Genomic DNA, 27,229 nt, shown 5'->3' on the forward strand with positions numbered 1-27,229 from the left:
TGGTGTGGGGTTAGTGGCGCGGAGGCGCAGCGGAGGGGGGCGGCAGGCCCGGCGGCCCGGCCTGGGCGCTGGGGGAGGAGGCGGCCGAGGGTGCCGCCGGGCAGCTGGGCGGCGCTGTAAAAGCAGAGGCGGGGGTCACAATAAAGGGTCTGGGGGCAGCTGCTCCGGGAGGGACGGTCTCCGTCTTTGTTCCCCTCCCCTCTCCCCGGTCACGCTCCCCACCTTCGCCCCCTTTCCCTTCACCTGGAGAAGCGGCCCGGACTCATGGGCTCTTTTCTCGGTCTGTGTCGCTTCTAGGATGGCGGAGATACCGCCCGGGCCTAGCAGCCTCCTCCCTCCGCCGCCACCGGCCGCGGCCGAGCCCTGCTGCCCCTTCCCCGCGGGGGCCGCCCCGGTCTGCTGCAGCGAGGACGAAGAGGACGACGAGGAGCACCGAGGAGGAGGAGGAGAAGGCGGCGGCGGCGGCGGCAGGGGCCGGGGCAGGGGCCCGGGCCGGGCCGCCGAGGCGGCTGCCTCCAAGGGGCATCAGCGTCTCCATTGCCCGCCGCCGCCGCCGCCGGCGCAGCAGCGGGAGCAGCAGCAGCAGCAGCAGCTCAACGGGCTGATCAGCCCCGAGCTGAGGCACCTTCGGGCGGCCGCCTCCCTTAAGAGCAAGATCGTGGGCGCCGCCGACCCGACCTCGGGCCCCGCCACCGACGGGAATCCGAGGGCGACTGCAACCAAAAGAGCTGGGCAGCCCCCCAGTGAGAGACCCCCTCACGCTGTCCCCAGTAATGCAAGAACTGCGCCCCCAAACCCAGCGGCACCGGCGGCAGCAGCAGCCGCAGGCGGCCTGGCGTCGGCCCGCAATGGACTGGCTGGGGGGACTGAGCAAGAGGAGGAGGAAGATGAATCGCTGCTGCTGCTCTCCTCGTCCCTGACAGCTGTCTGCAGCTTAACAACCTCCTGTGACAGGGAGGCAGAACCTGAGGAGGATCGGACGATACGATACGTCCGATACGAATCCGAGCTACAAATGCCCGATATCATGAGACTGATCACCAAAGATCTGTCTGAACCCTACTCCATTTATACCTATAGATATTTTATCCACAACTGGCCACAGCTATGCTTCTTGGTAAGTGGGTGGAAGGAGAAAAAGGGGGTGACCCCTCAGAGGATCCAGACCATGCGGGCTAGGGAATGTGTGGCAGCTGACACATTTCCTGAACCCCTGCATTTCATAGTACAGAATGTGGTGTAAAGTAAATATACACACAGTTATTTGAGGGGTTTTTAAAAAAATTGTTTTGAAGGTAAGAAATCATGCATAGGGTCAACTGTATTGATGTAATGGAAGTTTAATGTGAAGGGATTGGGGGTCTTCTGCCATGGATGATGATAGTAATTGTGTTTTAACTAAGTCTTGAGAAGATCTGTTCATCATCTTCAAAACGCTTTACAGTTATTAACTTTGAACATGATTCTACTCAGATACAGGCTGTATTAATCTTTCAGAGGAGAAATGTATCCAAAATTTTTGTACTGCTAATAGAGTAATCAAAAACATGTTTTGATGAGCGCGATTGTCTATAATGATGTGGCTGAGTTGAAGCATTAAATCTTACAAACACATTCTGTAGTCATAGAGGTGTTTTGTTTTTTTTTTTTAAACTTTAGGACAGTCAACTATAGCTGGCCTGGTTTTTGGTGTGCTACTGGCACTTATTTTAACTTTGAACTTAATATCAAAGGAGATGCACTTGCGTAAGATGTGGAAAACCAGGTGTGAAATTGTTACAGATTTTTTTTAAGTTTAGGATGGGCAGACATCAAAAAATAAGGGCTTTTGTGTGCCATGTACATCTGATAAAAATGATTTCTGTGTTTTAGATTAGCATAATTTTCTCGTTATTAATGAGAGGAGATAGATATCTATCTGTATCTATATCTATCTGTCTATATATGTGATTTTTTTTTAATGCATTCAGCTAGCAAGTTTTTAGTTTTTACAAAAGAAATTCCATTCCTGGCAGTGATACATAGTAAGTAAGCTGGGTTACAGGTGAACATACATGGCTTTTATTGTATAAGTACAAATAAATTATTTGATTTGTCTTGTAAAATTATAAAAGGGAGTGGTATTCCCCCAAATTCTTAGAACTATTTTATGATTTTGAAAGAGGAAACTAGCTACTTCATTAGCACTGTTTTTGTTTAGTTTAATGTAGTATCGGTAACTTGTACTTATTATCCAGACCATTTTCCACTACTTTAAAAGCTAATTACTTTTGTTACAGGTGGTCAGTCACTCAGGTGTTTTTAGTCTGAGAAAAGGACTTAATTGTGGTTAACAGTACCATTATCAGTCTATCCTTACATAGTCTTAGGATTGGTAGTGGTTTCTTTTACTTTATGCTGAATCTGCCATTATACCATGTAAAGTGGGTTTCTTTGGGTTTTTGTGGGATTCCAAATTGATACTAGAGAGGGAATTACTTTTTAAGAAATAGTCATTTCATTAGGTATTTTAAATGTTTATGTATTTTTCTAATTCTCTTAGGAATAGCTGATGGTTATGTCAGTTGCCTTTTTTGTTATTCCTATAAAAAACACTGATTAAGTTGCAAGGTAAACTAAAGAAATACATGTTCTTGTAGTGAGCTAGATTTTTAATGAAAATACCTTAAACTTTATCTGTTAATTCAGTTTTTAAACACTTAACAGTTTGTGTTCTCTTATTTCATAGGACTGTACTGTCAATTCTATAGGAAAAGGTTTTGTGGTAGTTAGATACTGAAGAAGACATAGTTCATGATTTTTATAGGGTCTTTGATTTTCCTGCTGATTTTTAGATACAAAGGCTTAATATCCAAAACTTCAGATTTCCCTCGGCAAGATTTGTGCTTGCCTGTCTAGATTTAGGCAATGAAGATTAGAGTGTGTTAGCACTTGCTGTTCCTTTCCTGGGAGTTTTTAAAATTTAGATTTTTCCTTTAAGAACTAGAGCTGTTACAAATAAATGCAAATTTTTGCATAGTTATAGGGCTCAGGAGTTGCTGGAGACTTTTGAGATTATCTAGATTAACCTATTCATTTATCCACACAAATGAGGAAACTGAAGTCCATGGGATTTGTGGCTTGACTAAGGACATGTAGTGGCAACCCAAGGCTTTTGACTACCAGATTGATAATATATTTCATAATGAGAATTTAGATTCAAGAACAGGCAAATGATAGATTAAGAAGCACACCAGGAATGGAATCACTGAATCTTCTTGTTGGAGGACACTTTAGAACCTATCTTACCAAGTGGTACCTGTGTAAGAGTCTTCCTAACAAGTAAACACATCAGCCCTTCAAATACTTGAAAACAACTATCATGTCCTCCCTCATTTCTTCAACCAACCTATTGCTTGGTCTGGCCCAGGGGTGGGGAACCTGCAGCCCCGAGGCCACATGTGACCCTCTGGCTCTGCAAGTGTGGCCCTTTGACTGAATCCAAACTTCACATGTGGCCCTGTCAAGTTTGGATTCAGTCAAAGGGCTTCACTTGTGGACCTAGAGGGTCACATGTGGCCTTGAGGCTGCAGGTTCCCCGCCCACCCCCCCACCCCAGACTAGACTCAAAGCTCCTCCCATCTCTATTTTTCTCCTTTTATGCATTCTTTAGTTTATCAATCACAGGACCTTGGTTGAAATATGTGGCCTATTACTTCTTGTGCCACCTTAAGTAAATCACTTAGCCTCTCTGTGCTTTAGTTTCCTTATCTGTAAAATGAAAAGGTTGGACAATACGATCACCAGTGTTCTTGGAAGTTGTATGTGTGTAGGTTTTTTTTCCTTTTAATTTTGGTACTGTACTAGAGGTAATTTAGTTTTATACCAGAATATCTTCCCTTGGAAAGTGGCCTGTGACACTGCAACGTTAAGCCATCTCCCTATGGTCACACAGCTGTTATGGGTCAGAGGCAGGATTAGAACCTAGGTTTTTCTGACTCTGGAACGAGCCCTTTCCCCACTGTGTCGTACTGCCTCTTCCTAAAGCCTGTGATCTTATGAACATAAGTAAAATTGAATCCAGCCCATGACCTGAACAACCAAAGGCTATTTTGTAAGATTGTATGTTTGGCTACCCTGACAACTTGGAAACATTATGGAGTTCTTAAGATGTCCTTAACCTCTAATGGATTAAATGAAGATAACATGAAAATGGCAGGTACCATAAAAATGATATGCATTGACAAAACGGTATTATATATTTCTTTTTAGCACCATCCTTGAATTTATCTAAAAATTTTTTGAAACCATTATTTCCAGTATGTATCATCTCTTTGGTAATGAGTCTGTAAGTGTATTTATGTTAAATGTATAAAGTAGTACTTTATTTTCTTTGTCCTAAACGTTCATGATCCAAAGCTTCAATTAGTCTTTCCCTGGATTTGTAAACAAGTCCATATTTGCACAGTTCATATCCTTTGTGATTTTATAGAATTTGATAAGATCCACACTAAGATTAACAGTACTGATCTTTTTTCAATTTCACAGATATTTACTTAGAAAAATCAGTATCTGGTAGTAATAGATTGAGAGTGCATGTTTAAAACTTTTTACTTTGGAATAATTTTTTCCCTGGAAAATGAAGTCAGAATTCTTCAAATACAATTTTAATAATCTAACAATATATTCCAAAATTTTAAAATGACAAATACTTAGCTTTTCTTTAAGTTTAAAAACCGAAAGGTTTTTTAGCTTGATACTTGTTACTAACATTTTATTAAGAAATTTTTCATTTATGCTAAGTCTTAGGCCTTTTTGTATAAAGTAGTTTTTTTGTTCTTGTAGATGATAATGCAAGTATTAATTTTGTCTGCTTATTTCTGCTTGACTAAGGGGCCAGAGGTGAACTAAATTAAGTCAGTCTAATTATTAATAGTAAGCTGTATTAGATTTAGTGTTTTTAATAACTTTAATACTCTCAATTGGGTGATTTCACGGTTTTGAGTCTTAGAGAGATATAGATTTCCTAAGATTTTATTCATACAAACTGGGTTCATTCCAGGAGTCCCTACTAATAAAGATTTGTCTTAATATTCTAGATAAAATAAATTACATGGGCATTTTCCCACTTGAAAGTTACAGCTCTAGAAAATGATACTAATGTATGTGTGGATTTGGTTTGTTTTGTTTTTTTTTTTTGCTTATATGTCAATTTATGTGGGTTAGCATCATTAGTTTTCCTAATAAGTAGGTAGATTCATTCAGATTGTTTTTCAGTGTTGCTTTTATTTCCTTTTTTGTCTAAAAACTGCATTTTTCTTTAAATTATATAACTTTTAAAATGAATAACAATTTCAGTCAAATATTACTTTGTGTAATTGTATTTTTATTCAGGTCAAGTTATAAATATGCCATTTACTTTACCATGTAAGATATGATTTGTATGTGATTTTTCATTGTGGTTATAGGAGTTCCATTCAACAGACATTTGTTAAGCTCTTAATTATGTGCCAGGCACTAGGAATACAAAAAAAGAAAGAAAGAATCCCTGCCCTCAAAGTGCTTACATTCTTCTGGGAAAGATCCTATCACGAGTATAACTCTATTTTTTCCCACAGGATCCATGTTTAGTATACAGGGTTTCCCCTGGAATGAAACTAACCCTTGAATCTTAGTAGAAAAAGAATTTTGTTTAAAAAAATTCAAAAAATTCAAAATGAATCAGATTAATTTGTTTTGAGTTATGAAAGCACAAATAAAAGTTTCAGAGTTTTGTTAGTACCAAACAGTTTTGGGGAACTATGATAGGAACGTTTTATGAGATAATAAAATATATTTAACTAACATGGAATTTAGGATAAAACATATTCTGTTTTGTTTTTTAATTTTAGATAAAATATATTCTGAAACAGTGCTCTAATCATTTGTTTTCTATAAAGTCCCTTTAAAAAAAGTTTTGTAGAGTCATTGATTTAGAGATGTAAGATCCTCCAGCCTAACCCCCTCAATTTGTATTTGAGTAAACCAGATTCAAGAAGTTAAGTGACTTTTCTGAGGTTGCACAGATATCAGGAGAATCAGGATTTCAACTGTGGACACTATCCAGTTTAAAAACCAAACACTTTCCACTGTATCTTACTGCCTCTCAGGGTAGAACTTTTAAAATCAGGCTCCAAAATATTTTTTTTTAAGTCATGGTGTTTTCTGTATTACTACAATCTGAACTTTTTCTGTCTTAAGAGCAAAATGAAAGATTTTAGAAGTATGTCATCTCAGTAATTTGTTTTCTCCTTAAATTTGATTCCATTACTTTTTTGGGGGGGAGAGGGAAACCTAGTTCCTTCTTGGAAAAGTCATTGTTAAGTGGAAAAGTCATTTTTTTTGCCTGAGACGTTAGTGTTATAAATGTTATATTATGAAATATTTAATTATGTTAAAATGCTCCAATATTCCTAAGTATCTATAAACATATAGATGTTTTTTTCCCAGTGATATGCAGATCACAGCTCATTCATACCAGTCCTTGGATGGGTGGAGATACTACTGTGATGAAATTTGTTAAAAGACAGCATGACTCAAACTTTTTATGACTGGAATTTTGTGAAACATCTCTTCAGTATTATTAATTAGGATGCTTGTGAAATTGGCATCTAATAAACATTTGTTTGTTTTTTACAAAGTTCTGGAAAAACTGACGAGCACTAGTAAGATTAAAATCTTAAAATTCATATTCCTCTGGTTTTGAAATTTATACTGGAACTTCTTCACTATATAAATAATGCTGTCCTCAAAGCCTATGAATTAGGACTGCCTTATAGGTGAGACTGCCTTCCATGTGGTCTTTTTGGCACTTAAATAACTAAAATTCCTTTGAGAGTCAAAATACGTATCCTCCTTCTAATGAATTCTCTTCTCTGTATTAAAGGCTACTAGTAAAGGTAAATCCATTTTCTAAAAAAGTGAATGGCAGATGACTCAAAACAGCTATTTTTCAAAGACCTATGGCCAAAGTAATATGCTGTACACTTTTATTCCAAAATGATTGTATCTGCTCTTTCTAGTAAACTGGTCAAGAAATTCAGTATTGAGGTGTACTATAATAAATGCTGACATAGAGCGCTAGAATTAAGCCAGTAGTTCGAACTCAAATGTTCTGAATCAACATTTTTTTCTACATGTTTTCAGTCTCCTTTCTCTACCCAAAAGACGATGATATTTGCTTATCATGGTTCATGCAAAAAATTATAATTCTTATTCACTTTGTTGTGAAATCTGTAGTTACTCAATACCTACATTGCAGGATGTGCTAGTTGACCTGTTTTTCAGGCTGTTATCAATATGTATAATAATGTAATAAGAAATGCACGTCCCAGGAAGTTCCTAGGTTATAATTGTTAAGGAAATTCTGATTTGGTTAGTCTATTATTTGCAATCTTGAGGTTTTTACCTAATAACATTGAAAGGTTTAGAGCTATTTCGTAGAAATGTATTATATCTGATAAGAACATGCACTTCATAATTGTTCATTTATTTTTAAGGCCGTGGTAGGGGAGGAGTGTGTAGGTGCCATCGTTTGCAAGTTGGATATGCACAAAAAGATGTTCCGCAGAGGTTATATAGCCATGTTAGCAGTGGATTCCAAATACAGGAGAAATGGCATTGGTAAGAAAAAAATTTTTTATTCATGAAGTTAAAGCAGTGATTGGGTACTTTTAAGTTTTGAAACCAAGGCCAATGAAAATGAAATTGGTATATAGAAATGAACCTATGAAACTGGGGAAAATAAGCTAATGGACCTGATGCCCACTCATGATACTTAAAGACCTCTCATTTTGACTCTAAAATTTTATTTAAAACAATTATAGTATTTTTAAATTTTTTCTCCTTTTATGCTTCTTTTTAATTTCAATTCATATGTATTTTTAAACACCTATGATATGAAAGACCCTGTGCCAGGTGCTTGGGATACATATCTATGATATAGTCCCTATTCCAGAGGATCTCAGAGTTTTAATGGGGATCAGGGGAGAGAGCATACACAGAAAATCATAGATATAAGGAGGAGAGGATGCTAGAAGCAAAGGAGAGGGCCAAGGAAAGTGCTAAGAGGGATATAGAGGGCATGCTTGTGCGATTCTTCCTAGAGAACCTGTTGATATCTCTTTTTCTGCCTTTGGGCGTTGTTAATGTTTCACAGCTTGAGTGTAAAGTACCATTGATGATGTTGATGATGTTGATAGTTGGCATTTATAGAGCACTTTACAGGTTTCAAAAGTGCTCTACAAATATACTCACAAATACCCTGGGAAGTAAGTGATATTGCCCCCATTTTACAGCTCAGAAACTTGTTCAGCTAGTAAGTGATGCTGAATTTGAACTCTGGGCTTCTTGACTTCAGGTCCAGCATCCTATCCATTGTACCACCTACATGCCTCTGTTTTTGGTAACAAACCAAGAATTTTGGTTTTCAAAAACTTTCTGAGCTAAGTCTGCAAGCCAGCATGAAAATTCAACATGATTGTAAATTTAATTTAGGTGGACTGGGAAGTTACAAAGAAAGTTAAGATTTTATGATTTGGAAATTATTTTGTAGACAAAGACTCCTATTTTCTGTGTATTTTAAGAAAAACTGGTTTAAAAAAAAAAGAAAGGACTGGTGTCTTTTGAGAAGGTCCAAGAAGCTAATTAAGTGATAGCTCTTTTGAACCTTTATAATCCATTTTGATACTATGCCTCCCCCTTTTTTTGACACTACTTAATCTTCATACCTTTGACACATTTTTCAGAAAGATTCCAGAAAATTCCTTTGCAATGTATTAATACAACTGAACATAAATGTAAATTTTTGTTTAAATGTAAATTTTGTTTTTTCTACTCAAAAAAGTGCAAGTATGTCAGTGTAATATAATAGGAACAATTACATGCAGCTGTATTAGTAAACAAAAGTAATTTTACCAATTAACAGGTCATGTAATAGGTTTCCTATGCTCTTTATATGGTAACATGATTGATCTTTTGTGAAGTTTATTTAAAGAATGAATAAATGAAAAAGCATTTTTAGTGTGTTTGCTGAGTGCCAGGCGCTATGCTGGGCTTTGGCTAGGAGGCAGAGAGAGGAAATAGAAAAGTAAGACAAAACCTCTTCTCAAGAAGCTGCTTCTCAAATTAGAGGAGATGACACATAAGGATGGTTCAGCTTCAGCGTGGATAGGAAGGCCCAGAAGTCTTAAGGGTATAGCAGCAGGTTGGATGACAAGAATCTTTAGGATGAGTTGGCAAGTCAGATGACAGTGGGTGTTTGGAGGGTGTAGCAGCAGGACAGATCATACAATCTGGAGGATCTTGGGATTCAGTGGTAGGGCAGATATTAAGGCCTGGTCTTGCCAAGAGGATTGTAGTTGGTAGCTCCTAGCTTAGCCAAGTGGTATGAGAAGTCATTTCTGCTCCGCAAGGCATTAGGCAGGATTAGGGTGGGGCAACCTTAAGGAAATGTCTTGGAAATTCTGGGTGTTCTTTCTCAGGGATAGAAATGAGAAAAGTGGAAGGGGAATTGGCAGAAAGTTGAAAGAGAAGGACGTCATTGCTGTGGTTACCCAGTGTCTTGGGTAGGGTGTGCTGATTTTGGGCAAGTGGGAGGAGGGTAGGGGAAAATTTAAGAAGGAAGAATCTTTGGTGTTAAGGAATCTAAAGTGGCATGTAACCAATCCAGTTTAGTTTGGAATAAATATTATTTTAAATTTTATTATTATAATAAGAATATTATTATATTATATGTAATTATTATATTATATAATTAATTAATATAAGAATATTATTATAAAGATTTTAAATTTAAGACTCTTTCTCCTAGACCCACTGCACAGATTTGTCCTGACTAGCCTAGTGTTCATGAGAATTATAGAGTTTAAGGTCCAATGCACCATCTAGGTGGTGCAGTGGATAGAGTGTCAGGTGTGGAATCCGAAGACCAGAGTTTAAATGCAGCCTCAGACACTTATTAGCTATGTGACCCTGGGGAAGTCACTTAACCCTGTTTGCCTTGGTTTCTTCATCTGTAAAGTGAACTGGAGAAGGAAATGGCAAACCACTTCAGTGTCTTTGCCAAGAAAACCCCAAATACGGTCATGAAGAGTTGGACATGACTGAAACAACTGAATGGGAGTCTTATTTTAGACTCTGCTCCCATCTTCAGTAAATCAGTTGGATCCTTACTTTTCTTTTGTGCTTCTGTCTTTCCAAAGACAGTCATAAAGTCAGAACGGTTTCTTATCTGGAAGACTTCTTTGACAGTTCATAGGTCCCCTGAATTTATGAACCAGAATCTTTGGAATCTTTTGGGGTTGCTGATTGGAGATTGTCAGCTTAACTTGATGTCTAACCACCTATGGCTTATGTAGTGTTTCACACAGCTACATATTTGGTCTAAGGTCTAATAAACTCTAATGTTATATATGCCTACTGACAATTAATAAGGTAGTTTTTGAGACTGTGTTCAATATAGACCTTAGTATTTTGTGTTTCTGCATTCTGAATTCTGTAACTCAGACTCTTAAAGAAATACTTTTATTTTTATTTTGCTAACACTGAAATCTATATTCTAGGTACTAACTTGGTTAAGAAAGCTATTTATGCCATGGTTGAAGGAGACTGCGATGAGGTAAGTCCCTATGAACATTTAATAGCCTAGTTTCCTAAGAGATTTAAATAATTTTAACTTAGCACATATTTGGGAAAATTAAGAAATATTTTATACATTGAAATATTAATGGAAACATAAGTGAAAGTTTTAAGTAAGATTTGATGTAGGTATTTTCAATAAACATTTTTAAAATTGGTTTCTTAATAATTATATGTAATAATAATCCTATGTATCTTTCTCAGAAAATTACTACCTCATTCTTACTTTTCATAGAAAAATATCACTGTTCAACCAAGGTAGCTTATTGAATTTCTAAGTGAAATAATGTATGCAAAGTGCTTTGCAAACTTTAAGGAGCTATATAAATTTCAATTATTTTTATTATTCTAATTTAATTATCATATACTATCTTTAATTTCTCTTTAAATAATTATTTTTTACAGTGGAGAAAGCTGCCTACCCCAGGGACAGGCTACTCAGACTTGAAAAACTTTTAATGCAAAACCTATAAAAATTGGAAATTACCTATATAGCTCTCTGCATTTTTACCTAAGAATGCATTTTTTTTTTATCTTTAAGCACTTATTTTTTGCAGCATAGCAGGCATTTGATAAATGATTATTGACAGTGACAATTTTACTGTTGTTATACTGCAATGTTATTATGGAACTACATGGCAGGAGATGGCCGTGAGTCAGTAGTCTGAAGAAGTATTTGTTAATAACGATACCACACATTTGTTTAGCACTTTATAGTTTACAAAGTACTTTCACATTTGTTAACTCTTTTGATCTTTACAACAAATCTTTAAGACTGGAAAGGCAGGTATTATCCTCATTTTATAGATGATGATGTGATTGAGAGTCGTGACTCATCAAGATCATGTAGCTAGTAAGTAGCATTGGAATAAACTCAAAAAGCAATCTTCTAACTCTCATAACTATACTGCCACTTTTGGTAGTGAGGCACAGTGGAAGGAGAACTGAATTTGAAGGCAGAAGACCCAGTTGGGTTCTCATTCTTGCTTTGTTAATTACCCACTTGTATGTCATTGAATGAGTCACTTTACCTCCCTAGGCCTCAGCTTGAAATGATTATATCTAAAATGAAGGTGATTTCTAAGGTCCCTGGTAGTTCTAAATCTTTATAATCCTAAAATGTAGGAGATTCAAAGGGGAATGGTGAAGTTAGATTGAGGTAGTAATTTTCTGAAGAAGACTTGAACAACCATTTCTCCACTTTCCCCCACTTTTGCAAAACATTTATAAAACCCTCGGTAATTTTTTCCCCAGCAGGTTTATCTCCTTGATCATATAGTTTGTATAGGTTACTATTGGAAATCAGATTTTGAGGAGGCCTAAAAAACATGCTAGTAGAAAAAAAAATTCTGGGATTTAAAATCATTTCTGGTTAAAAATCTTTAAGTAGATAAGTCACATATAGGGAATTTTAACAGTTGACTGCACAATTTGAAAAATTTTGAAATTATGTTTTGAGTTCAGTAGGCAAATTATTGCTGACAACTGAGATTTTAAGGAGAAAACTGGAGATCATTGATAAGCAGGAGGCTCTGATTTTGCATTACAGCCTTGCTGGCTTGATTATTCTATTAGGAAAACAAGTCGAATTTTATATCTATATGTAATAAACAAGTTGGAGAAGACTTCTGAATGATAGAATATACTCTTATCTCCCGATAGGGAAGAAAGGTAATTTCCAGGGACTACCTAGAAAACAAGGAATATTATCTTAGCGAATATTATAACTACCCTACTCTTTGCCATTACTTTTTTTCTTTCTTGGCTTTGCATAATGCATAAGCAGTTTTTCTTTGAATGTTCTGAAAAGTTTAGTTGGAAAATATGGTTTCAGATGAATGTTATATGTTTGCATTGTTTTATCAGAAAATCATTTTTCATCAGTGGTTTATTTTTCTGTTGCTTTTAAGTCAACAATCATTAATACTTTGTGACTGAAATGTGAAAAACTCCATACGCTGTTCACTGTTGTAGATATTTCATATTGAGGGACTCCTTTTAAAGTTCAAATAATTCTTTCTCTGGTTTGGACAGTTTTCCCATGGTAAAATGAATTGTTTAAAGGGATAGAGCTATTGTACTTTTCATTCCAGTCCTAGGACTTCCCCCATTTCATCTAAGGACTTAAAGATGGCAATTTAAAAAAATTTCAAAGTGAAGAAACGTACAAATTTGAGTTGAATTTGTGGACTAGTTGGTAGGAGTCTCAGCAAATAGCTTTAATCATGTTTAGTTTCTGAGTAGAATTCTAATATATCTTACTTTATTGGTAGGAAGGTTTGGGAAGTTGTGACATTTTAGGGATTTAGTGTGAAAAAGGTATCTGTTACAAGAAAGAGCAAGACAGACCATAGGAAAAAGTGTGAGGAAGATTTTAAGTATGCAAAAACAAGTTGCTCTGTTGTAGTCAGAACCTTTTATAGCCTAAAAACAGTAGGAAAACTTATTTGTACCACAAAGGTTCCCAAACCTATTTGGCCTACCATCTTCTTTAAAAAAAAAATTATTCAGTGCCCCCTTGGAAATCTACTTTCTTTAACCCTTTAATTTTTTTTTATTTACGTGATTTAAAAAATATATATAAAATATATTTTTTAAAAATGACACATTTTAAATTTAATAATTTATTGTAAATTTGTGGGTTTTTTTCCTGCATTGAAATTTTGATGTTGTAATATTGCATCATATAATCATATAGTATCATATTGTAAACAAGTCATTACATACACATATTCCTATCAATGCATGCTGGACACCCAACAATGTGCCATATGCTCGCCTGCCAACACTTGACCACTGATCGGTTATAATTTGCATTTTATGTGTTTATTTGGAAAATAATGTAATCACTACAACTTTAACTCTGTTATACAACAGATGAAACATGTGTGAACAATTTATCAAAATTTTCTTCTTTTTCCTTATGCTTCCGCCACCCCTTTAAGTTTATTCAATGCCCCCCCCCAATTGCACCTGAGGCTACTACTGTCCCTCTGAATGTTCCAGTGCCCTCCAGGGGATGGTATCACCCACTTTGGGAACCTCTGTGAGAAATAGTCTTCTGTTCCCAGATTGTAGTAGTCCTGAATATAATCATAATTATCAGATGTGGAGCATTTGAGTGTAACTGTGTAGAAAATAGTCCTTGAAACATCAATCATATGAAAGTTAATGAAACTTGGACTTCAGTGTTCATGACCTTATGATACAATCTCTTTGGAATAGCCATCAAATAAGAGTTTTTCTACAACTGAAGTTTAGAGACCTAAATTACGTATACAAATAAAATGAGATAAATGAGATGAATAGTTCTATAGTATAGAGATAGTATGGTACAGGAGAACCTGCTGATTAGAGAATGTCACTTTATCAAGGAGTTTTATACCTAGTTCTATGAGTTGGCTTTTTTTTTTTTTTAAGATTAAAAAAAAGCATATGCATTCTGATTTAGGCTTATCTATTTATGAGTAGCTTCCCAGTTGGGAGTCCTTTTTCTTCCTCACTAATTATTAATTATAGAACATTTTACGTTAAAAGGGGATGCTGGTAAACATGCCCAGTCTCTTTATTTTACATAAGAGGAACCAAGACCCAGTGGTTAAGTAGCTTGTCCAAGGTCATAGATCTAGAAAGTCCTTAGTACAGTGATTTTTTTTTCTATCCCTTTCATATATTTGGAAAGTTCTTATGCTTTGTCATTTACATATGTAGACTTTTCTCAGGGGCTACTGGAAAACTGGTAAGTTGATTTGTTCATTCAGAAGTAGTTCTTGAACGCTTACTACACGTCAGATGTAAGTTGCTTCAGATCACTCCTGAGTAGAGAAGAATGCCAAGAAATAAGAGGAACTTGAAGGGCAAGCTTCAGTATGAATGAAAAAATTTGAAAGATTACAATGTAGACAAAGTAAACAGTTGTTGTATTTACAGAAGTATTAGCTACTCATGTTACTTTTGACAGAAACAAAATTACCCATAAAAATATATGGTCTAAGAAAGACCTTGAAAGTTTGGATCTCCAAGAATATAAAGGCTACTTACTCATCAACTTGAATGATTAAGGGACTTAAATAATGTACGTTTTTGTCTTTATTAGCTTAGTTGAACTTTACCCAAAGAGTTAAGGAATATGAATTCATAGATACTTGGATTACTCTAGAAAATTTTCAGCAGTGTAACTCAAATTGGTCAAGCCATCCCTGCCCTGCCTTTTTTGTTTGTTTTTAACCCCACATCTGCTCAGTCAGTTTAGAACGTAGCATGTTCCTGTAGCCAATGATACTCAACATGTACCTACAACCACCATCTCCTGGGCAGCCAACCAAAAGAAATTGAGAGAAAGAAATCCTATACATTTTAGACTGGTTTACCTAATTCCTTTTAAAACTATGCATGCAATAGCAATATTGATTCATTTGGGAAGTGAAAATTTGATTTATTCCTGTAGAACTCTATGTAACTATTCCTGTTATATTATAGAAATATTTGATTTTTTTTTTGTACGCTTGCAAGGGTAGACTCTTGTGAGAATATACCTCTGTGTGTATGCTTTTAAACATAATTACATTTGATCTTTATGTCTATATAGACTTTTAATATATAACCACCATTTACTTATACTTTTTATTTGCTCTGAAAAATTAATCAGAATTACTCAGGTTATCCACGGATAAATAATGGCATGGTAAATTAAGCTATGATAAATTATCACTTGTGACTTTAAGGCAAGGTCAGCAATAAGCTAAGTCTAAGACACCAATAACTTTCTTCCAAATGATGTTATGATGTATTACATTAAAAAATGCAATGTGATCGTACATTACAACAGCATCCTGAAGACTAACATCTTAAAGATATGTAAATGAATAGAAAGTCATGATGTAAAAAGAGAAAAATTGGCCTTAAAACAAGGGGTTATATGGCTTCATAAATATGAAATGAATTAATCGAATGAGGTTTTGGCTTAGAATTGGCCATGTAGCGATGTGCTGTAGTTGTGACTGACAAGAATGTGTCCATACTTCTCAGACATCAGACTGAAATGTCTGTTATCTCAAGGGAAGGAGTTGAGTAAATTACAGCATAGTAAAGGAGCTCTTCTTTGGTACTTAAAAACAAACAAACAAACAAACAAAAAAACCTTTGCCTTCATGGTAGCCATGTACTTTTACATGTTCTTGTCCTTAAACTTCCTAGAAAGGACTGGAAAGCTTAACAGGTGATTGACCAACTTGACAAACAAGTATTTCTTTTTCAAATTACAAACTTCTTAATACATATACATTTCTAGAAGGCATAGAGTATATTAGAAAGGACATTGAACTTGGAGGCAGAAAACTTGGGTTTAAATCTCAGCCTCAATAGATATGTAATTTTGGGCAAGTCATAGAAACCTAGATTTGGACCCCAGTCCATGATGAAGACTGATGATGGAAAAAGATAATCAGCTTACTTGACTTGCCCAAGGTCATACAGGTCATAAGTGGTAGAACTTAAATTTAAACCTTAGTCTGCTGGCTGCAAATCCTGATTTTTTCACATCATACCATACCACCTCTCATTTAACCTCTTTTTTTTTTATAATTAATTTATTTATTTTTAGTTTTCAACATTCTTTTAACCTCTTTGATCCGCAGTGTCCTAATCTGTAAAGTCAGGATACTAATACTTGCACTATCAAGCTATTGGGAGGATCAGATAAGAGAATTTTTTTTTAATGCATTGTAAACCTTATATTTAATTTCAAGAATTGGTCGTTTTATTGGAGTATATGCTCTACACCAGTGATAATCACCATCTTTTCATGCCTTGTGTAGATAGACTTTATGAGTTTCTGTGACTTAAACCCTACCCTTCCCCAGCCACTGCCTCCAATCACTTAACTGACTAACCTCTGCACTTAGGGTGGTCCTTGGATGATAATTGCAGCCCTGTACCAGGCCCATGCACTATACTTTTATATCTTGGGGAGGATATGGTAGAGATTTCAAATACCTAAGGTGGAGGCTAACTCTTGAAGTGTTATACAAGTGAAAGCTGTTATTATTAGATAATGTGTCCCAGAAGTTTTAGTACAGTTTTAGGATATTAAAGCTTAAAACTGCACTAAGAATTTTAGGGTGTCCTATATAGTTATTTTATGTGAAAGGTTAAATTTCTAAAATGTTTTGACAGAGATTTTTTAAAAAATAAAAGTGTACATTCAGATTATTTTAACATTCAAACTTACATATCTATGACAATACAGAAAATTAAAGTTTCTAATTAATTTGCATGATTTTGTAATACTTTTGAATTAAAAAGCCAAAAGCCTTTATTTCTCTTGTCATATAGAATGTTTTTAACGTCCCAATTTGTGGTGCCTTACTTTTATATTTAGATTCTAAGCAAAAAAAAATTCAGTTTTTTTTAAAATAAGAGGCTATACATATATATATATGTATATATGTATATATGTATAAAATCAATTTTGTAGTGGAATTTTCTCCATGCTTTTAATAGTGCATGCTGACCTTTTGTGCGATATTGGTAATTTTCTATACAAACCCTGATCCATTTCCTAAAACACAATTTACTTTAGCTAATGCTGTTTTCAGTAATACAAAGATCATGCAGGAGACATGAGACAATTATTTCTGACAGTCTAAACTAGACTATACATAACAAACAGTAGAGAAGGATATACTAAATGGTGATGCGAGTAGGTAGACTCCATTACATTAAAAAAGCTTAGTTTGGAGTCAAAAGGCCTGGTTTTGAAGACTTGCTTTTACCCTGTGTAACCTTGGGCAAAGCACCTAGTATTGGGCCTCATTTTACTTAGCTATAAAATGAGATGATTGGACTTGATGATCTTCCAGCTCTTAATCTATGACATATTGATCCTGATTGAAAGGAAGATTTAGGGAAACATTTTAGTTAAAGTGATTTAAGGAAACATTTTAGTCAAAGTTGTAACATACTTAAGGAGGAGAAGGCCCAAATTATTTTTACTGTGTTATTATACTATTCTGTTTTATATTTGAGTAAACCCTTAACCAAAAATATACATATTCTTAATTTATTCTCCCCACTTGACAAAAACAAAACACCAAATCCTTGTTTACAAAATGAAAGCATTAGGCTAGTAATCTTCTAGGTTATTTCTAACTCCAAATTCTATGATTTTGTGAAGTAGATTTTTATTGATGCTATATAGTTTGCTGGAGCATGAACAATATAAAGTAAGTTGTAGTATTTTTTTAAGCCAGGCTGCAAAGTATTGTATTAGTTCATTAAGTAGGGAAAAATTTTGATATAATATCTCTTCTGAAAATAGAAATAACCTGGAATCTTGCTTTAACACTATTCATTATAAAGTGACTTCAGTATACAGCAGATTTGTTCATTATCAAAGGAACTTTATTGCAGTATAGTTCATCTATACATCATCTTGTAACTTGGACCCTAAAAATATAGCAGGGGTTCTGTGAAACCATGACCCTCTTAATGTGTTTATTATGTGGATTTCAGTAATTTTATTAGTCATATTGTTAATTAGTGTTTTATGAATATTTATTCCCTTGTTTTCTTTAGTGCTTGAAATTAATGAGGTTCTTTGGGAAAGTCTGTGTGTGTGTTAGGAAATTTTATATTTTGTGGAAGTTAGCTACATGACTTATTTAGAACCAGGAGACTATACTTTATTTCAGGATGCCAGCAAATCTGAGTTTCAGCATTTAACTACATTTCAGAATAGATGATTTACCAAGGTTATAGAGAGAAGACCTTTTGGATTCTGTACCAAATTAGCTTGTATTTGTGCGATTTTTAGTTATATATTGTAGATAAATTGTAAACCATTAATGAACATGCTGTCAAGATTCAAAGAACTCCTCTTTCTTCAGTGACATTTATGTGGGCTCCTTAATGATTTCTAAGCAATTTTCTCCAAAACTGAGACTGTCATTTTTGTTTGTTTAATCAATTCTGTCACTAAGAACTGAAGTTTTAGCATTTCTCAGCCCATTTCTTAATTGTTTTGATTTGGTACTCTTAATAATGACCATATGACAGAATTCCAGTGAAGGATTTACCCAATATTCTAATGGGGAGAACAGTTCAGATTGATGAGAATTGAATTATATCCCTAATATCAGAACTCCAAAACATAGTTTTTATTAGTGTTTATTAATTGCCTACTATGTGCCAGGCAGTAATAGGCACTGAGAATACAAATAGAGTGAAGTAATCCCAACTCTTAAGAAACTTAAATTCTAACAGAGGAGGGGTGTGTGTGTGTGTAGATTATACAAATTAAATATATAGAGAATAAATATAACACTGTTAAATACATCATAGAGAAAGAGAGAGAGAGGAGTTGTTGAGGAGATAAGGAGAGACTTGATGTTAGAAAGTAGTGCTTGAAAGTGTCTCGAAAGATGTAATTCTGTGAGAAAGAAATGAGGAAGGAGTGCATTCCAGGCATGGGGAATGGTTAGTGCAAAGGCATAGAGATAGGAGATATAGTTCTGTGTGTGAGAAACAGAGAAGCCAAGTTAGCTGGATTGCAGAGCATGGGAGGGGGATGTATATATAATAGGGTTAGAAAGACAGATTGGCACCAGGTTGTGAAAGACTTTGAAAGCTAAACATAGGAGTTTCTATTTGATCTTAGAGGGACTAGAGAGTCACTGAAATTTGTTGAGTAGAAAAGCCACATGGGGATCTGTACTTAAAGTAAATTACTTTGGCAGTTGTGTGGAGGATAGACTTGAGTCAGGAAGACCAATTAGAAGGTTGTTGCAATAGTCTAGGCCAGAGATAATGAGGACCACTAAAGTGGTTGGTTGTATGAGTAGAGAGAAGGGGTCAGACGTGGGAGTTGTTAATGGAGGTAGTTGCAGTGTTTGGCAAATGATTGGAAATTTGGGGTGAGGGAGAGTGAGAGGATAACGCTGAGGTTATGAAACTGGGAGACTGAAGAATCTAGTTTCTTTATCGGAAATGAGGATGTTTGGAAGAGGGGTGGGTTTGGGAGAAAATGGAATGAGTTCTGTTTGGACGTGCTGAATTTGAGATGTCTCTGGTATATGCAGTTTGAAATATCCAATGGGAAGTCAGTAAGGGGAGGCCTGAAGCTTGGGAAGAGCCTCAATATATAGATCTTTGAATCATCTGCCTAGTAACCAAACCCATAAGAGCTGATGAGATCCCCAAGAAAGAAAAGAGAACCTTAGACAAAATGTGGGGGCATACCAGTATTTGAGAGTGTGTTCTGGGTTATAGTAAAGCAGAGACTGGAGAGAGTAGTCAGATAGTGGGAGAACCAGGAGAAAATAGAGTAATGAAAATTAGAGGGTGGCTGCTGCTGCTGCTGCTTCTTGAGGTTTGATAGGTTTTTTCCCAAGAAAATTCTTAAATCAGTATTTTAAAAATAAACATGAATTCCTTGTAGGATATTTTTTCTTTGGTTTTGACATTGAATAAAAGGACTGGGGATCATATATTTTCATTAAGAGCTGGAAGGGACTTTGTAGGCCTTCAAGTTCAACCCATCCATTTTATAGCTAAGGAAATTGAGGCTTAGAGGTAGGGCCAGGGAGAGGGTGACAGTGATTTCCAAGGTCACAGAGGTAGTACTGGAATTGAAAATCAAATCCACATTTTACATTGCTTTTAATGTTAACAGATGTAAAGTGCCTGAAATTTTAAAAATCATAGTCTTAAGAACATGACTTATCAATAGGCATTGATTAATTACTTGTGCAATGCAATTCTGTGCCCAGTACTGAAATCTTAATAACATGGGCTTTACTCAAGAATGGGAGTAATTAATTGATGTTCATGTGCTTTTAACTTTTCATATTTTCCATGGTGAGACTTTTAAACTGGAAAGTTTAGATACCTTCTAATCCAACCCCTCTCCTCTTATGGATAGGAAACTAAGCTCTATAGCAGAGGTCATTGAATCCGCCCCAAATTACATAACTGATTAATGATAATGATAAACTAGAAGCATGGTTTCCTATTTCTCTCTTCATAACTTTTGATTTTGCCATACTAGCTCTTTTATAAACCAATCTCCTTTTCACAAGTACAAAAATAAAATTATTACCTAAAGTAATAATTAAACCTAGTAGGAGCATAAACAGGTAGTGGCTTTCACATTGTTTTGACTACTTCAGGACTTGGAAATGAACAAACTAGTGGTCAATAAAGGAAATTGTTAAAACCTATAAAGCTTTTCCCTATGCCAGCCTGACAAATCCTTTCTTATTTCTGATTGATTAGTAATCATGACATCAGAAGTCATTATTAAGTTATATAAATCAGCTTTTTCTACTCTGCATATACTGATGATGGTGAAAAGTATAAAACCATTGACCCAGTAAAGCAAAAAGTTCTCTTAGGTTCTCTTCGAAAAAGGGGTCTCACCTTCATATATTGGGATGTAATTTAGCCAACATTTTGCTTCAGATTTGGTGGTTAATTTTAGTAAGTTAACATTATAGGTGCTGTTTATTCCCCCCCAAATAAATAGATGCTAGCCTGGATACTATTTAATATGTATGAATATTCTCTTAAGGGATTGTTCTTCAATGACTGCTGCTGGGCTTCTACTGGTCATATATCAATGTTTTGTTAAGTATATTAGAGAGAATTTTATATGCTTCATTTTGAAGTTTTTAGTTAGTTCCTTTTCACTGACTAAAGAAATTGAATTGAAGCATTACTTTTGAATTCACCTTTTATAGTAAGATAAGAGTCATAAAAGGAAAAGCAGAAAACTATAATGGATCATTTAGGTGGCCAAGATAGAAATCTTGTGCTACCTTTCTGTTAAATTTTGGTATGTTTATTTTCTAGGCAAATCTGTTAATCTTTAATTATATTTTGTTAGAGGAAATAAGGAAAATTAATTAAAGTATAGAATTAAGGATAACTCCTTACATCTTCTTTCTCCTTTTTCCTAAACTGTTTTGCTTTCTGAAAGTTCTTAATGGAAGAAAAATGTGTAAACTGCATTGACTTGCTATAATAGGCATTCAGATCACTAATATTGAATAACTGTTTTGTGCAATGCAGTCAGATTTTGTTCAAGTCAGACAATTAAGTTTTCACATGTTACTTTTTGAAACAACTAATAAAGCCTTTTCTCATTTCTTTGAAGGTTGTCTTGGAAACCGAAATAACAAATAAATCTGCTTTGAAACTTTATGAAAATCTTGGTTTTGTGCGAGATAAAAGGCTGTTCAGATACTATTTAAATGGAGTTGATGCACTGCGTCTTAAACTATGGCTGCGTTAAAAGAAACTCTCACATGAAGGAACAACTTCCAACAGCGCACAGTCGGCCTTTGCATGCAATGCAATTTGTACAGAATTGCTTTGCAGGTGGATTTCATAATTTCCATGCAGCTCTTACCTGTCAGTGTCTCATTGAGTGTCGCACATATTTGTTGCACTATGGCATGGCACATTTGTTCTGAATTAAAAGATTGTTTCAAACTTCAAGAGTTCTTTTGGTACCAGCAAGATGTGCCAGTTGCTAGCCAAGATTTGTTTGTTCATTTGCAAGTCTACTGACAACGTTATATACACAGTGAACATTTTATCACAGAACCTGTATGTGGAACATAATTTTTGTTCCTGAAAAAAGCCAATTTAGATTGTAAAATTCTCTTAAGTATACTAACATTTCATACAAAACTTGCCATAGTTTTCTGGGGGGAGGAAAAGCTTCAATTTTAGGTTTTATTTTTCAATATTGAATTTTCCATTTTTGAATATTGGTACCTCAGTGATTAGTGAATGAAAAAAGTGTATTGTAGGGTGGGGTGTGTGTTACAATGAGTAACAGTAACAATTAAATTGCGTCTCCCAGTGCCTGTATAAATAAGTATATTTGTCTTCATCTCTAATTTTTTAGTGCATGCTTTCTTTTTATTTCCTTTTAAAATGTCTTTGCAAGAAAACTGCTTTTATTTAAATTCTGAATTTGATAATAAATTATTTCAGATTTTATAATTTGGATACTTTTCCCAGGCAAGAGACAGAGCTATTCTTATACAACAAAAAAATAGAAAGCTGTTTGGAAATTTCTTGAGTAGTTGCTAAAAGCGGGGATGTGGTAAAGGGGTTGGGAACTTGAAGGCTCCAGTAAATTGCTGGTTTGGATGCACTTTTTCTTTTTGATAGGGATTTTTAGAAAGGAATAGAAAATTAATGTAAATTGGTATGATTTTATTTAATCAAAATTATTGCTATGAGCTGTGAAAAACAGCTTCTATAAAGCAGTTGGAACTTTTTTCATTTGATTTGGATTCAGATTGCTTTGGTGTTCTAAAATGCTTTAATTTTCAGTTCTTGGTCTTGGAAATAAATTTCAAGGTGTATTTTATCTATTTCAGCTGCTTTTTTTCCCTCTAAACTATGTGAGCAAGTTCTGGGGGAGGATCTATCTTTTTTCCCTCCTAGAACAAAAAGGGAAAAGAGTAAAATTCATCTTTTTTTTTGAATGAGTTACATGGGTTTTGTCCAAAAAAAAAAAAAAGAAAAGAAAAAACACGAATCACAGTGATTGATCACCATGTGATCCAGCAATCATCATTGGCCACATCGTGTTTTGCTAACTTGTTAATTGGCATGATATAACAACTTGTTAAAATAAATTGATTGTTTTTCAATTTTAGCAATAAACCAATATTGGTTTATTCCTATAACTGGAAAACCTAAGTATCCATAGAAAGGGATGCAGTCACTATGAAGAATGTTCTATAGAAAACATACTTTTTCAGAATTCAGATTTGCCTTACTATACCTATACTGTTAGGTTTTGGTTTTACTTTTATTTTTTTTTAATCGCTATAATTACTGTACATTAAAAAAAAAAACCCTACCTCCATTAACATTTGAAAAAGTTCCACTTTCAGGAAAAAAATTTTTTTAAAGGAAAGTTACTCTTTGCTCAGTAGAATGTATTTGAAGTGAACAAGCACTTTTCAAATAAAATTTTCAGTTTGTAAGGTGAAAAAATTTTTTTAATTCTGCTGGTGGGATCATTTGTCTTAGTTTTAAAGAAATTTTATTATTAAAAGTGCCCAATCCTATTAGTCTGGTGCCACTTTTAAAGGCTTCATAGAACAGTAAGTACAACAAAAAAATAGGATTGGTGCAGATGAACCCACGGAGCACTGTGAGAATGACAGCCTTTAGAATAGACCATTTTTTAAAGATAAGCAGTCAGTTTTCATTTAGGCCCTGGCATTTAATGATAAGAATAGTACCGATCATAGTGGTACTTTGTATGTTTTAACTATGAAGGGAAATTGAACTGATACAGCAGACTGATTGCACATAAGTCCTTAAACATTAGTTCACTAGTTTATTTTAATTGATGCTTCAGAGGTGAATGCTGTTATAAGCTAATGAATACTCAGTGTGATTAGACCACTGTCATGCGCAGTTGTAAAGAAGGCAAGATGTTTGTATACACAAATCAGACTATAATTTTAACTTGTCAGACCAGTGAAATAATGGATATAGCCCTTTTTTCTTTCAGATTGACTAGTTTCACTGAACTGACTGAATCAGTTGGTTGTTTTGGCATTATGTAGACAAAGCCTTAACTACATGACTGAGTTCAAAAGTCACATGGTTACACAATTACTCAACATATTCCATACATACTTGTTATGTTTTTTAACTACACACAGATTAATTTGCGCATTGAAATTATTGAACTGTAACAACCCACTGTCAAAACCCCATTCAGTTCAAATATTTTAGCATTTAAAATGGATTTTTTTTTTATAAATTAGAGTTTTCCCCTAATTTTACAATGTTAGGTATCCATTATTTTGAGGTGTTGGACTTTAATTTGAACATAATTATAGTACCTTTGAGTTTGTATTTATAAATGACATTGAAAATCACATAGTTAAAACTGAGCAAAATGGGTACAACTTTCTTTTAAAACAATGCTGCCTATTACAGATTGACAATTTGACAGTTTCCACAGCCTAACATGGTTTTGTTACAGGCTAAAAGAAACTGTACATGTTAGCATTAAAGAAGCTATAATGGGTATGTACTCTCGTGGTTGATGTGTGATCTAATTGTAATTCTCCTTGCATTAAGATCAGAATACTCATAAGGCCCCAGTTCAGAAAATATTGCAATAGTATTTCAGGTTAAAACTAGCAACAACAAATTATTAATTTCCTTTTTTGGATTTGATTTTAAGGATTTCCCTCTTTTTTTTCTCCCCAACCATCTCCCCATTTGCTTGACAGGTATACATACACAAGAGTTTGTCTTTCTCACTTGGGTTTTAACTTTACCTCTCACTGTATGCTGGCATTGGTTGATATGTATAAGTCTGGATATGTGTATTACAGTGCCCCCAAATCATGAAATTCCTCATTTTCCAGGAGTGGAGACATAATCTAATTGGCATTGTGCATCAAAATTATTTTTCATTGTACCATGACATCACTAAAATTGAGTGCTATAATGTTACAGGGCTGTCAGGTTTGTAAAAACAAACATAAATTATATTGGAGTTGGATATGAGTTGGGTATCTATAAAATATCACGTGTATTTCAAAATTATTGAACTGCTGTTTGATAATGCTGCATTATTTTCTTCTGTTCCTTATCCTTTGGAGAAAGGGATTATAATGGAGTTTGAAATGTGCAAGCTGTCTAAACAAGATGCAGTCAAATAAAACATGGTTAAGTTGTGTTTGCATTTTTCTTTTAAATGCAGATGTGTTCTTTTTTTGTGACCTGGAAATTTGTTTTTTTTTTGCCAGGTAGGAGAATACTCTGACCCCTCCCCACTTCTTCTCTTTCTTAAATGAATCGAAGACTTGCTTAGGGGAGAAAAAAAAAAAAGGAATCATTAACTTTCTACTTAGAGTAGTTTTACTTAAGTTGGATAATCATTTTGAATATTAATTACATGAGCTTTATTTTCAAAAGAAGTACACAGAAAATGAGCCATCTACATTGAATATTAATAGGTTGTGCAGGGTGCTTTTGTTGTACATTTAACACTCAATTATTTCTGTTAGAAATATTTTTGATTATTTTTTCTGTTGAATTTGTTGCTAAGGTGCTTATATTTTTGTTTACATAGTAATCAGTAGACTTAAGTGACTTGTCAGTTGAGGCTTCAAGATAATAAAAAAGGCAGACACTCTGTGCCTTAGAAAGCACATTGTAATTTTTAAGGACTTTAAAATATTAGTGTTAAAGTGGGAATTGTCAGTATTAATCGCCAGTGGGAGTGCTGAGTAACTCTTCACCCTTGTGTATGAAAAACCCTCTTGTCATATTATTCCTGTTCAGTAATCATATGAAGGTATGTAAATTTTATTTACTGAGGTTTCAGTGATACTTGATTTTTCATACATCCAATTAATGTTTAGTATCAAAATAAATTGATGGAATGTAATCTTTTGCAGTTACAGGCAAAAACCAATGTAAAATGGTAACCCAAAGATGTAGTGATCTTTCAAAAAAATCTTTGTTTTTAAAAAAATCCTTAAGAGCGGTGTTTTAATGAAATCTTGTTATCTTAACAGAACTTAGTAGTATCACTTCAATTGCTGCAAATCCTGTCACTTTGAACAATGACTTGAGAAAAGTATTTGAGAATAGGTTATTAGAGCCCAAACCTCTTAGCAGTCATTATTTGTAAATTTTAAGTTGAAAAAACTGCCATTGTTGAGAGGAAAAATGTGCAATGATTCCTCATTTACCTTACTAATGTGTTTAACATAGAACTCTTTTCTGTCCCTGACATTAAGGGTTTTGTGATTCAACTACTCAGAGGCAAGACTTTAGTTCTGGTTATGTTGAAGTTATCTGTGCTTTTCAGAAAAGAAAGAAACCAAACAAAAACCAGCCTTAAGTGCCTACGTTTTACTTCCTGAAATATTTTTTATGAAATATTTTCCTTTTAAATCTATAAATACCCACATATTTAATCTTAGAAATTTTACATTTTAGATAAAATTTTAAATACTTTAAACTTTGTCATTTTTGTAGAGATGGTCAATCCGTATTATAAAGCGTATTTTGTACCATGTGATAGTGAATTGTATGCTGTGCTCACATTGTTGGAAAATAGAATTTCCAAATTACAGGTCTGTGGCTAACTAAAACTCATTTGGTTCAGCACAGCTAGTTCTTGAGGGCAGTGTTGTCCTGGCATGGCAGTAGAACATACCTGGACTTGAGTTGGTCACCTTAAATACCTGTGCATTAAGTCATAAGGGCACAAAGTCAAAGAATGGGTGGATAGCTTAGAACCACTAATAACTGGTCTTGGAAAAAAACAAAGCACAAGTCCTTTTAATTTTGAATCAGTTTAATCTTTGTGTATAAAAGGCAGGACATATTTTGCATTTTTAAAAAGCCTCTGCTAGAAATATAAAGCACTGAAATGTGTTAGCTATTCTTTTAAAAAGTTTTGTTGTTGTCTTTTCTTTGTATTTCAGTCATTTCTAGAAATCTATTTCTTTCCCCCCTATCCGTAATCCCCCAGAATTGAAACCTGGCTTATTATTAAAAAAAAAAAAAA

The 27,229-nt window shown here is 34.8% G+C and overlaps 1 protein-coding gene across 2 annotated transcripts; it reads left to right on the plus strand.

Annotated features, from left to right (window-relative positions):
* NAA30 (N(alpha)-acetyltransferase 30, NatC catalytic subunit) lies at window positions 1-27,229 on the plus strand. 2 transcript variants are annotated; one of them, XM_027842893.1, is made up of 5 exons: window positions 1-9; window positions 298-1,117; window positions 7,518-7,641; window positions 10,581-10,636; window positions 21,809-27,229. In XM_027842893.1, exons 2-5 carry the CDS (start codon window positions 299-301, stop codon window positions 21,944-21,946), a joined length of 1,137 nt encoding a protein of 378 aa, XP_027698694.1. In that variant the 5' UTR covers window positions 1-9; window position 298; the 3' UTR covers window positions 21,947-27,229. The 2 variants fall into 2 exon arrangements, with proteins under 2 accessions (XP_027698694.1, XP_027698693.1); XM_027842892.1 differs by lacking the exon at window positions 1-9 and having other exon boundaries at window positions 96-1,117.

The sequence above is a fragment of the Vombatus ursinus genome, unplaced genomic scaffold (assembly GCF_900497805.2).
Source record: "Vombatus ursinus unplaced genomic scaffold, bare-nosed wombat genome assembly UNPS02014893.1, whole genome shotgun sequence".
NCBI lineage: Eukaryota > Metazoa > Chordata > Mammalia > Diprotodontia > Vombatidae > Vombatus > Vombatus ursinus.